The 13496-nt window shown below is 37.5% G+C and overlaps 1 protein-coding gene across 1 annotated transcript in view; it reads right to left on the bottom strand.

Annotated features, from left to right (window-relative positions):
* NDUFA9 (NADH:ubiquinone oxidoreductase subunit A9) overlaps positions 1–12556 on the bottom strand; it is a 30094-nt gene extending 17538 nt beyond the window's left edge. The window contains exons 1-5 of the mRNA XM_016150131.2: positions 12462–12556; positions 5924–6094; positions 5464–5561; positions 2220–2311; positions 956–1097 (exon numbers count right to left, since the gene is read on the bottom strand). Coding sequence (XP_016005617.1) covers positions 956–1097; positions 2220–2311; positions 5464–5561; positions 5924–6094; positions 12462–12510 — 552 coding nt within the window. The 5' untranslated portion in view covers positions 12511–12556. The remainder of the gene's footprint in view (positions 1–955; positions 1098–2219; positions 2312–5463; positions 5562–5923; positions 6095–12461) is intronic.
* Between the last annotated feature and the right edge of the window lie 940 nt (positions 12557–13496).

Raw genomic sequence — 13496 nt, 5'->3', positions numbered from 1 at the left:
TGATGTGCTGTCAGGCAGTTTTGTGAGTATGAAAAACCAAGCTTACACAAAAAGCTGAAAGAATCACAAAGAAATGAAGCTGCACTCTTGATGAACCTTGACACCAATATGTTTTAAGGGTCCCCATTGTTAGATTTTTCAGATACATGGGCCTATAAATTCCCTTTTGTTTAGGCCAGTTTACACTGGATTTGCTAATGCTAGTAATTAAATGCTCCTAACTGATAGATATCCTTTCTCCTCCATTATAGGCTCCTATGGGACTGTTTGCTATTCTGCAATACCTGGTGCCTCGGGAATTATTTTCCTCAAAGAACTGGAAACTAGATATGGGCTAAGACCATATCTCTTTTATTCACTACTATATCCCCAGTGCTTAATACAACATGTAGTACATAGTAGGTGCTTAATAAACAATATATTCAATAAAAGAATGCAGTAAGTCAAAAAGTTAGAGCCACTTTCAAGGAACTCTGTGGTCATTCTCAGTCTTCACATCACCCCTTTAGAAGTGGCATAAGACCATGACTACACAAGGGGTTTGAGAAAAAAAGACTGTCCTTTAGCCTTGGGAGGTGACATAAGCATGACTCTTTTGGGCAGAAATCATACTCTATTTTTCATGATGTTTACTGTGTAATGCTATTATGTCCCAAGAAACTATGCATTTGAGGGCAGGTAACAATATTGTCTAGCTTTCTTTGAAGTCCCTTAGCATAGTTCCCTGTAAGCAGAAGGCACTCAACCAAAATGAAAGAACACTACCCTCACCGCCCCGCCCCCCACACCCCATCACATACACAAATCTAATTCTGGTATGGAGAATTAGAAACCTCTGTTAATTCTGGATATGCCAATGAGAGACATGAGAAACCCTTCTCATATAACTCATGTTTCAAAGGGGCCAGGAAACTCCAGCTCTGTGAACCACTTCTCAAATTAACTTGTTACTTACCTTATTTCTCAGGTATCTAGAAGAGCTTTTAATATCAGCATTCAGATGTGAAATGTGAATCAATTTTTCAACTCCAGCTTCCTTGGACACCTGAGCAATTGCTTGGGGAATCTTCACAAAAACATCCTCAAAATCATAGTTTCTGGAAGAATAAAGGGGGCGGGGGCGGGATCAGCTGAGAACACCTAACTCAGGATTTCAAAGCTTTTTATCCCAAGCTGGTTTTCATACTGCTGCTGAAATTCCTAATAGCTAAACTTTTAAACAGCAATGATTTAACCCAAAATCAAAAAAAATTCTTTTTTTACTGCTCATTATTATTACGGTACATAATTCAAGCCTTACCATAAGTTACAAAGCAGTATGTGTAATATTCTGTGTTCTCAAGGAATCCCTAGGCGGAGGCACTTGAAAAACATGTGACTGCACTGTCTGCACTTCTGCGTTGGGATGAGGTTAGTGCTGGGACTGGAAGGAAAATCACTTCTTATGTGGGCCTTTGTTTCCCTCAGGGGGAAAGAAAGAAACTAAAAAGTCACCACTTTAATCCAACAACATTAACTAAAAGCTTACTCTGTTTAAGGCACTGTGTTAGTCACTAAGGTGGATATAAAGGTGACTAAAACTCTCATCAAAGAACTTAAGAACATTTGATGAGGCAGACATATATGAATAAATCTAAGTCAAATTAATAAATGCTACAAAAAAGGTGTGAACAAAGTGGTGTGGAACTACAGGAGTCAAACGTTATTTGTTGATAAAGGACTCATGCAAAGGCTAAAAAGAACTGTTCAAAGCAGTACTCATGCCACCTTCGATTAACAATGTGAAGAACAGATTCAGGACATTGTCCACACTGGAAAACCAATGTCCATCTTGCTGAATAGTGAAATACGAAAATTCTCCTACTTAATCCCATCCCAGCTGGACAGATACACGCACAGTACCAATACCTGTCATCATGTCAAACTGATGACACCAACCACACTGACACAATCTATATGGGGTTTTTTATCGGCAGCATATCACACTCCTTACCTTACCTATACTAAACTTATGCAACTAAATCCCTGGGGCCAGTGGGAAGGGGGGCAGTCACTAGATAAGTAAATGGTTGGTATGTAAATGGTTGTTCAACCAATGCTTATTGATGGACTAATTAAAAATGTCACCACCACAATACCTAATGTATAGATGGTTCCCAATGAATGTTTACTGAACCTTAAGACAGCTTATGCAAAGAAGAAATGAGTCAAAGACTTACTTGGTTTCCCAGTCTCTACCAACAAGATTGATGACCACATTGCTGTGCTCTACTGCTCTTCGGATAGAATCTTTGTTTCTCCCATTCCATTCCTATAACAGCAACAGTCAATCGGATGGAAAACTAAGGGGTGCACCATAGCACATAACACTTTTGTAGGGTCTCACCCCCACTCTTTTGGAGACAGAAAGTTGAAAGTACATGTTATTCAGGTAATCAACTGATAAAACTAGTAACGACGCTATTCGTTTTTAATGGGACATATCAATTTTTGTCTACCCGATGGCCACAAGTCTGTAAAGGAATCCAGTAACCAAATCTCCCTTTCTGAAATACAGCCAAGGAACCAAGGATCATCTGGGAGGTAAAGCGACTTGCCCTTTTTAGCAGCAAGCAGTTACAGACTAAAGACAGGAGGGTCTCTTAAAGATTAACAATAAATTGAGAGCACATAACCATTTTTTTTTAATTTCTTTTTAACTCTTTCCTCTTTATAACCCTAGATCCAGTCATTTCTACTTTAAAGACATGAAAACAACACTCAGAGAGAAGTGACCTGCCTAAAACTTCAGGGTGAGCCAATGGCAGATTTCAGTGTAGAACTATACTTTTGAGTATCATTTAGGACTGAGGTCAGGTTCATGATCCTTATCCAAAATAGTGACTGGTGATTAAATGACCCCAGACAAAGGTACAGAGTTTTCTATGTTAAAATAAAATGGAATTTTTAAAGTATTTCAATGGAAGATAATAAGAATTTCATAGGGTCAAATGCTAAGTATATATGTATGAGTGGAGTGGAAAGGAGAATGAGGACGAAAGAAAGGACAAGAGGAAATGGGGGCGGGGGAAGAAGGAGGGAAGGAATGAGGGCAGGAGTGGGGGAGAGCACGCAAGTGCGAATGGGTGTGAGCGTGAGTGCAGACACACAAGCGAGCATGAGTGAGCATACTCAAATGCCTGTGTAATTTCGAAAAGAGTGAAAGGGCTATAGAAATGTGATTCAAAAACAAAAAGAAGCCCTCAGCAGGAAAAACTAGTTACAACTGATGATGGAGAGTAGAGTGCAAGGATCATATAGCATAACAGCTTCGGAGTCAAACAGGAATTCAAATTTCATTTTGCCATTGACTCCCTGTATACAAATGATCTCTCCAACCACCATGTAAAATTTGAAAATACAGCTTACCTCATAGGGTTGCTATGAAGATCAAGTAAAATACCCATAAAATCTGCAGCACAGTTGGTGACATACTTATCAAAAAAAAAGAAGCTCTACACATAAAGAGTTAAAAAAGGCCTTTTCAGCAAAGATGGCAAGAGTGAGAGAAAAAGAATCCAAAACCACTGGAGAGTGGAAGAGCTTGCAGCATTAACTAAATAAAGAGCCCAAGAGAGGCCTGGAGAGAAGGAATCAAATGGAAATCAAATTCCCGGGGGTAAGGCCCAAGAGCCACAGTCAGAACAGTGGTCACTCAGACACCAGTTTCAAACAGAGCCGAAGCAGAGAAATCAGCATCCCACACCCCAAAATTTCCATCCTTTTCAAAAATAAACAACAATAATATAGTGAGGTTTCCCTCCATTATGCTTTCCCTGGGCTTCCCCTTTCATAATCATTATTATATTTAAAGTTCTGTGCTTAGTGTCTGTATTCTGTTAAGATTAAACTCCCTATGGACTTGTTCATCAAGATATGCTCCAAGCTTAGCTCAATGCTAAAAACATAGTGGACACTCAACAAATATCTGTGGACAGAATGGAATAATGTCATATGGCTCAATTCCAATGATTCCACATTTGCAAGCCTGCAAAAGTTTTCATCTATTACTTGAGAAATATTTTAATTTTTGGACTGACAAGGTGACCAATAATCTTAAATTACAAAGAACTAGAAAAAAGAAGATACTTGAGAATAAGATTTTGGAAAAGAAAAACACTTTAGAAACACGCAATTTCTAGTATAAATATACTTAGCTTGTGAACATTCAATAAAAAATAAATGAAAAAGCCATTAAGAGTAAATCAAAATTTAAACAGATAATTTCATACAAATAATCTGTATGAAAATAATATCAGAAATTAAGAACGTTTATCAAATCTTTTTTAAAAGAGAAAAGTGCAAATTAAGAACTCAGTTCCATACAGGATGATGAAAGTAAGAAAAGTTAGTGAGAAGAACAATAGATCCAAGCATCAAAGCCCAGAGTGTTTTTCAGCAAGAATACTGCAGGCATTTTGGGCAGCATGATCTTATATGAAAAGGGACTGTCCTGTGCACTGTAGGATATTAGGCATCTCTAATAAATCAGTCAGGTCTCCAGTGTCACTGTGATAATCAAAAGAGCTCACATATTTTTAATCACTCCCTTGAATGTTCTTCCTGACCCCATTCCCCCTGCCTCGCCCCACTGGCAACTATTGGCATAAAGGAAGAACATGCAAATTAAAAAAATAACAACATGGACTACTCAGGAAGAATTATTTTAAGTTAAGGCTACGCCAAGCAAACCAAGTTATAAAACACCCTATATTATGATTTTCTCTGTCTACAGAAGCACTGTCCAGTAGAAATATAACTTGAGGCACATATGTAATTTTGAATTTTCTAGTAGTCACATTCAAAAGAATAAAAAGAAACAGTGAAATTCATTTTAGTAATATACTTTATTTAACCCAACATGTCCTAAAACATTATTTCAATATGTAATAAATGTAAATAATTATTGACAATACATTGCATATTTTCTTGATACTAAGTCTTTGAAATCTGATGTGCATTTTAAACTTAATGGCACATCTCAATTCAGACCAGCCACATTTCAAGTGCACAATAGCCACACATGCGGCTAGTGGCCACCATGCTGGATAGCATAGGTCTAGAGCAGGGACTGGCAAATTATGACCCCACAGGCAAATCTAGCCTACAGTCTAACTTTCCAAATAAAGTTTTATTAGAACACTGCCACTCCCATTCCCTTACATATTGCCTATGGCTGCTTTGTGGGCAGAGCTGAATAATAATGACAAAGACCCTATGACTCACAGAGCCTAAAACATTTACTATCTGGCCCTGCATAGAAAGTTTGCCACCTGCTGAATCAGAGTTTGCAAGAATGCCATGTGAATGGAGAATGTCCTTGGTCGATTCTGGGTGCTCTTTATTATACCACCTCTCTTTTCCCAAAATGATCTTAGTGATCTACATTTGTCAACTCCCATAATCAGTAATACAGGCTCTTACCAGAAAGATAATCTGGCCCAGGTCACCCATGGGACGAAGATGCATGAGGTCGTATCTTTCACACCGATAGGGTATGATTATCTGTGATCCCATACGTCCTAAAAAAGAATGTTTTGAGACAAGGAACAATGTTAACATAATAAAGATACATTATATGACAGTGATTTGGTAAACATTTAAATTCCAGTATTATATGTGAATTGATACTATCCTTAACAAAAAGTGTATTTTGCCATGTTAGAGATGCCATAACTTTTCAGAGTCCCCTATTACTATTTTAATGTGCTATATAGGAAGTATGAATGTACTCATAATGCACAGCAGACCAAATTCACATAAATCCAAGACAGTGGTTATTCGGAACAGTATTGAAATGAAAAGAAACATAGCTCATGGCTTCTCATTAGGTAACCCTGATAAATGGCATTAAAATATATTAAACTCAAGAAATCTTAATTACCAAGGTGGTTGACAACATATCGGCCCAGGAATCCTGTTGCTCCAAACACAGTGGCCACTATCCCACTGACCGAGGAACGCCCACCTTTCCCATGAGGTATGACTGCATGATGAAGCTGGCGATGGGGTGGGCCATGAAACACGGATGTGGCTACTGCAGCAATAGACGAACCTTAAACAAAAGCCCAGAAAACACAAAAATGGAAAATGTCAATATAAAAGTGACTATGAATACAAATACTTTCTTTCCCTAGAAATCTGTAACATTATTTTACCAGCATTTTTATTTACATATGTTAAAGTTTAAATTTAACTTTAAAATTAAAAGTTATAATTTAAGTTCCAATAGCAATAATAAACACAAATTATTACAACAAAGACTCTGTAGGAGATAAGGAAATATATAAAAAGTATAAACTCCCTCTCCTATAGGATATAATATGCCTAGGAAGATAAATCACAGTTAAAACACTAATCAGTTACAAATTAAGAATATAAACCTCTACAGTGAAAGGAACTGAAAGAATGCAATGTAAAAAACAATGAGTTAGAATATCATGAGGAAAGAGTCTGAATAAAGTGTTTTGAGAAAGGTTTTAAAGAATAACAGAAAGAATAGATTTCCATGTGAAACACGTAACACATACAACAAAGTCGAGGTGGAAATGAATAAGCCCGGTGCAGGGAATAGCAAAAGATTTACCTGAAACAAACTTTGAAACTAATAATGAATGAAAAATAAAGTTGATGATATGAGTTTATGCTAAGCGAGGCAGAAGGCGTTAGTATACAACTTTTTTCTTTTTTTAATTAAATTTATTGGGGTGACATTCATTAACAAGTATATGTTTCAAGTGTACTCTTCTATAATACATCATCAGTATATTGCATTGTGTGCTCACCAACTAAAGTCCAGTCCCCTTCTGTCACCATATATTTGACTCCCTTTACCCTCTTCAACCTCCCCACAACCTCCCCTTCCAATCTGGTAACCACCATACTGTTGTCTGCTCATCTATAAGGTTTTTTGTTTGTTCGTTTGTTACTTTCTATTTTACAGCCCACATGAGTGAAATTATATGGTTTTTGTCCTTTTCTGACTTATTTTGCTTGGCATGATACTCTCAAGTTCCAACCATGTTGTCACAAATGTTAATATTTCATCTTTTCCTATGTCTATTGTATATACATATCACATCTTTATCAAATCATCCACCAAAGGACACTAAGGTTATTTTCATGTCTTGGCTATCATAAATGATGTTGCAATAAACATAGGGATACTTATATCTTTACAAGTAAATGCTTTCAAATTTTTTGGTAACTACCCAGAAGAAGGACTGCTAGGTCATATGGCATCTCTATTCATTTTTTGAGTAAGCTACATACTGTTTTCCAGAGTGGCTGTACCAATTTACATTCCCACCAGCAATGTATGAGGGGTTCCTTCTCTACAACCTAACACTAGTTATTATTTGCCTTAATGATAAAAGCTATTCTAACAGGTTTGAGGTGGTATCTCATTGTGGTTTTAATTTGTTTCCCTTATAGCAAGTGAAGCTGTGCACCTTTTAATACATCTATTGGCAATTTATGTTTTCCTGGGAAAAGTGTCTGTTTAGGTTCTCTGCCCATTTTTTAATTGTATAGTTAGTTATTGAGTTGTATGAGTTCTTTATGTATTTTTGATATTAGCCTCTTAACAGAGGTATTGTTTACAAATATCTTTTCCCATTCAGCTGGTTGCTTCTTTGTTTTGATGACAGTTCTTTTGCTGTGCAGAAGCCTTTGAGTTTGAAGTAGTCCCATTCATTTTTGCTTTTATTTCCTTTGCCTTAGGGGTCAAATTTATAAAATTTGAGACCAAGGTTCATAAGTTTAGTACCTATGTTTTCTTCTATATATATTTTTTTAAAGAGTGCAATTCAGACTTAATATAAAACTACTGAAAATCATCAAAAGTAGGTAGGTAAGTAAGTCCGTGTCTGTTTCCTAGGGATGACTTTCCAGTGGCACTCCACCCATGTTTTCCCTATCCTAAAGTATGCATTTGGAGAAAAATCCTAGCTTACTGAAAAGTTACTGAAACTACAGAGATTAAAAACAAACATTGCTCTTTACAGGTAATAACTATGTATGGTGTAGATTTATCGAGGTGACCACCTCATAAGTTATATAAAGGTCAAATCACTATGTTGTACATCTGAAATTGATATAATATTTTATATCAGCTAGAATTTTTTAAAATATTGCAGATCAGACACATAATAATAACAAAATAACAACATAATAATAGCTAAACTTACAAAGCTTTTACCAGGTGCCTGGCATTGTTCTAAGTGCTTAATAGGTATTACCTTTATTGCCAATTTACAGATAAGAAAACTAATGTTTGGAGTGGTTAAGTAACTAGCCTAAAGAGCCAGCAAAGAAGACTGAAAAGCAGCCCAGTGAGGTTAACAGGGGGGAAAAAAAAAAAAAAAAAGATATCTGGAAACGAAATTTAAAAAGTGATTGACGAAGAATACAATAGTCTCCTCTTATGCTCAGGGGATACGTTCCAAGATTTCCAGTGAAGGCCTGAAACCATGGGTAGTACCGAACCCTATATATACTACTATGTTTTTGCCTATATATACAAACATTTTCATTTACAGGAGACATTTTTATGGCTTCTCTTTGGTATAGCCAAATTCCCAGTGTCACTATTCTTGCTCTTTGGGGCCATTAAGTAAAGTAAGAGTTACTTTGAACACAAGCACTGCAAACTCTGACAGTCGATGTGATAGCCAAGGCTACTAAGTGACAAACAAGCAGGTAGTGTATACAGCATGGATACAGTAGACAAGGGGATGATTCCCGTTCCAGGCAGAACGGAGTGGGAGGGTGCAAGGTTTCGTCACAGTACTCAAAATGGCGTGCAATTTTCAACCTGTGAATTGTTTATTATTGGAATTTTCCATTTAATATTTTCGGACTGCAGCTGACCACAGGTAACTGAAACCATGGAAAGTAAAACTGCAGATGTGGGGGACTATTGAAGTAAACTCTATAACTCATCAAATACTGCTGAAAAGTGAGGTAGGGTGAGGACAAAGGACCATAGGATCTACAATATGTTGGTTGTAAATGGCCTTAACAAGAGCAATTTTATTGGAATAGTGGGAATGAAAGCCTAACTGGACAAGCAAAAGAATGAGAGGCAAGAAAGTGGTAAGAGTATTGATAATCTTTTGAGGAGGTATGATGTAAAGGGACAAAGAAATATGGGACTCAAGTAACATGAAGACAAGGGATTTTTTTTTTTAATATGAGACATTATATTAACATAATAACCAATAGGAAAGAAAATTAATGACCCAGTAGAAAAGAAAATTAATGACTCAGGAGAGGAAATGAATAGGTAAGAGAGGATAAGATTGAATGCAAAGTAAAGAAACTGGTCTTAGAGCAGAAGGACCTCATCTACTGTAATAGGAAGGAAGGCAGAGAACTATTACAGCTCAGCTATTAGATTTTTATAGTGAGAAAATGATATTGTTCTCATCTGATTCTTTTTTTTTTTTTTTAATATTTTAGGCAAGGCAACCCTCAGTTGATCTCACAGACTGCAAGGACCTTGTCAGCCTACAATCTCTTATTTTTTTTATTTTTTACGCCTACAGCACCTGGTCTTCCTAGGTGGTCTCCCATCCAAGTACTAACCAGGCCTGACCCTGTTTAGCTTTCATCTGCTTCTTTTGATTTCTCTGTACAGCTGAGAATGAGACAGAAGCACATGTTAAAAGTTTTAGGAGACTGGTAATATTAAATAATTGTTATGGAGAAAGGGAAAGTAAATTTCCTAGGAAATTTGTGCTGAAAATCTACTTTGTAGTCTACTGAAAATCTACTTTGAGATTTGTATTCATGAATTTAAAATAAGGCCAGTCAGTTTGGAGTTTTCCCTACTTCAGTTCTCCACTGCTTAGGGGCAGCCAGGAAATATAGGGAAAGTTTGGCTTAATTGGTATAGTTTTCTTTTCTTTTTTTTTTTTTTTAACAACAAAAGGAGATAGGCTGGGGAGTTGAGAATATATGAAAGGGAATGATTAAAATGATGAGTAAGGAAGAAAGTGAGGGCACAAGATAAAAGACGGAGCCAATAAAATGGCAGCAATTACTGGAGTCAAAGAATTAATACCTCAAAGAATTGTTATGAGAATTAGAGTAAATGTACATAAAGCATTTAGCACATTTCCAGCACACATTAAGCATTCCATGAATAATAGTTGCTTTCATTTATTACTACTTCAAAATTCCTCAGAAGGTAATATTATACTAACCTCATATGGTTGTTTTTTCCAACAATTATGGGCAAAGCACTATTCTAGAAACTGTGACTGGCAAGGTAAAAAAGACAAAGTCCCTGGCCTCATGGAGCTAACATTTTAGAGGGCTGATGTAAGAATTAGTAATACATGGGTAAGTATCTGTCACAGTGCCTTGCTCACAGTAGGTGCTCGATAAATATGTCATTACCCTCTTTGGCTCCAGTCTCTCAATTTTCTTCCATTTATTATAACCATCATTAGGAGAGTAATATTATTTATTCCTTATATTCCTCTGCTCAAAAAGTTACATTGGTTTCCTACTGTAATATCTAAACCAGTAGTCTCCAAACATATTTGCTTGAACACTTTATTTTTTTATAATTACATACATGTTCTATGTAGTACCAACCTGTTTTACATATTATAAAACATACTTAGAATAGTGTACATAGTTTGAATGACATGTTAGCTATTGTTATTACAGAAAACTTTTTTTTAAGCTCTAATACTGTATTTTTGTATCCCATTATTATCTCTTGCAAAACCCACCTTGGAAACCACTGTTCTACACTCCGTTCGGTTTTCAAAGGCCTCTATTATTTGATCCCATTCCAGATCCATAGGTAGTCATTTCACTGCGTCCTAAGTACTTCATGATTCCATTCTCACCCCCTTGTCCTCGCCAGTGACAGGAAAATGTCCATCCTTTGACTTTCCAGATGATGACAACCTCCCCCCGCCCCGCCCCGCCAAAAATCAGTGGAAGCACAATTCTTCACTAGTCTTCCAATCTTTCCTCACTACTTCAAATGATATCAATCTTTCATTTTTCTGATTTTCTCCATATTTTACTATATCTAATTGTTTTACAGTTCTGTTTTATAGTGTCTTGATTATGTTACACACTAGACTTGCTTCTTCAGAGTTTTTACTCAAAAGCTAACTTTACCAGAGTCAATAAAGCAGTGTTGGTTAAAACGAAAAAAAAAAATTATAAACATATCTAGAACTGTGGCTAGCAGATAGCTAGTACTCAATAGTAGTTATTACCATTCACAATCTACATTATGTCAAAACAGTGTAATCATTTAACAAGTATCAGTAAATGTCTGCAAAGAAATCATGGCTACAAAACCATCAACTATAAATGATATGCACCAAGAACCTTCCCAGTGGTATGTAGGAGCTAGCGCTACCCCAGATGGAAAATAAAAAAGGATTCTCCAAATACTAGAACCGTGGAGATTTTCAAAATTTATGGTGCAAGGAGCCACTCTCAAGAATTCTGATTCGATAGCTCTGCAATGAGTTCCCATTTCTATTTTTTATAAAGCTCTAAGAATGATTTTGACATGCAGATAATTCTGAAAATAAATGATATTCTAAAATGACACACTATAGAAAAATACTACTTTTGGTGGTTGATTGGGGTCTGTTTGTGAAAGGATAGAGAATCAAAGAATAATGATGAGGTGTAACTATTAAATTACCTTGTTTTTCTAGCCTTAGTGAATGGAAGAGCAAATATACGTTTTCAATTTGAAGACCAAGATAGTAGATCCAGTAAGAACAGGCGGCTAAATGAAAAACGCTTGGACAAATCCTAATAGATCCTTTACTCTTCTTCCCTTTCCTTTCCACTGAGCTCGTGATTCTTCTCTCTCTGAGCATCCCTCGCTACCTCAGGCTCTAGCGCCTCGATTTAACATACTCTGCGCTTGTAGAGATTTAGAAAGTGCTTTTAAAAATACTACTTAATTTAATCTTTTCATAAACTCCCTGGCGTTGTGGTATTACCATTTCCATTGTAACACAAAGGATCGTAAGTTGAGATCGATTGAGGGTTTGCACAAGGTCATAAAGTCAATTCATGAAGAACCTTCTCTCCATTATCCTGCCTTCCACTCCGCCCTCAAATTTCGCGTAACCCCAAACTCTTACAACGCTCTAAGAAATCTGATTCTCTCGATCCTTTACACGTTCCCCACTTCCTCCTCTTCCCTTCCCGTTGCTCACGTTCTCTCAGTGCAGATCCCTTTCCAAGAGCACATTTTAATATGTGAGCCGGGAAAGAAAGAAGAAACCTTACAGAGAGGCAGCTCCAGACCTAGAAAAACAATGGTCTTCAGGGAGTCCGCATGACCGCTGCAGCACAGTTCCACTCCCCAAGTTTCGATCCCCGTCTCGGAATCCCAATCTGGGGCCAGTATTCCCGGTGACACTTACGTGACATTGGCAGGGCCCAGAGAACCCGGGGGTAAATGGTAGCCGCCATCTTCTCCCACAATCCCCCACTGCCGGCGCTCAGACCGACTACGGCTAGTAGGCTGGGTCAAAAGTGACCTTCCGCGCCTGTCTGCGCAGGCGCTAACTGGGAAAGAAAAGGGGCAGATCAGATTGGGGTGGAGTGTAGTAGAAAGGAGAGCTGGGGTGAGAGAGAGCGGTACCAGAGGGAGCGAGGAGATGAGAAAGAGGGAAATAAAAGGACTCCTGAGGTCAGAATCTCCGATCTCAAATTACAGAATGGACCATAAAGATAGTCTCATTGCCGAGTAACCTGAAGTTCAGACTGACTCAAGGGCATACAAAATTGCAGAATCCGAAATCAGCTTTCCTGACAGTTCATTGTTCCCTGAAAGTGTCAGATAGGAAAGCCACGCTGAGAGTGGGAGAAGGTGGAGGCGTGACTCTCGAGCTCCGCAAGTTCTTCAAGGAGAGAACCAGGGTCCAAAGGAGAGGTTGGACAAGAAAAGAGTGGAGCGGGGACCCAGAGAGTAAAAGTGAGGAAGAGAAATGGAAATGAGGATATACACGTTCTAGTTGCCAACATACGTTCTCTACCCTGAGCCATTGCTCTTGCTTTTCCTTTTTCCCTATAGCATGCTCACGCGGATAGCACCAGCTCGTCTCTGCTCTCAGGTGACCTCAGAGAAGATTTCTCTGACATCGTGTCCAACCAAAGTGGTCATCGTTTTCATGTTTTATTATTATTTAGCAATGCACTTATCACCACCTGACTTATGAATCTATAAATTCTTAACCTGGAATGGGATTCATGAGTGGACTTTAGTAAAGTCTGTAAATCTCCTGAAGTGTTATGTAAAATTTAGTGGACATGTGTGCCCTCTGCACATTTTTCTGGGAAGAAAGCCAAGATGCTCTCTAGAGCAACGGTTTATAATTTTTCTTTTCTTTTTTTTTTTTACTTTAACTGGACTCCTTTGGGAATCTGCTTGTTTTAGAAAGAGGTATTTAGAGCCT

Source organism: Rousettus aegyptiacus, unplaced genomic scaffold (genome assembly GCF_014176215.1).
Source record: "Rousettus aegyptiacus isolate mRouAeg1 unplaced genomic scaffold, mRouAeg1.p scaffold_m13_p_2, whole genome shotgun sequence".
Lineage (NCBI taxonomy): Eukaryota > Metazoa > Chordata > Mammalia > Chiroptera > Pteropodidae > Rousettus > Rousettus aegyptiacus.
Note: the sequence above shows the minus strand (reverse complement) of the source record. Positions and strands in the feature narration are given on the sequence as shown.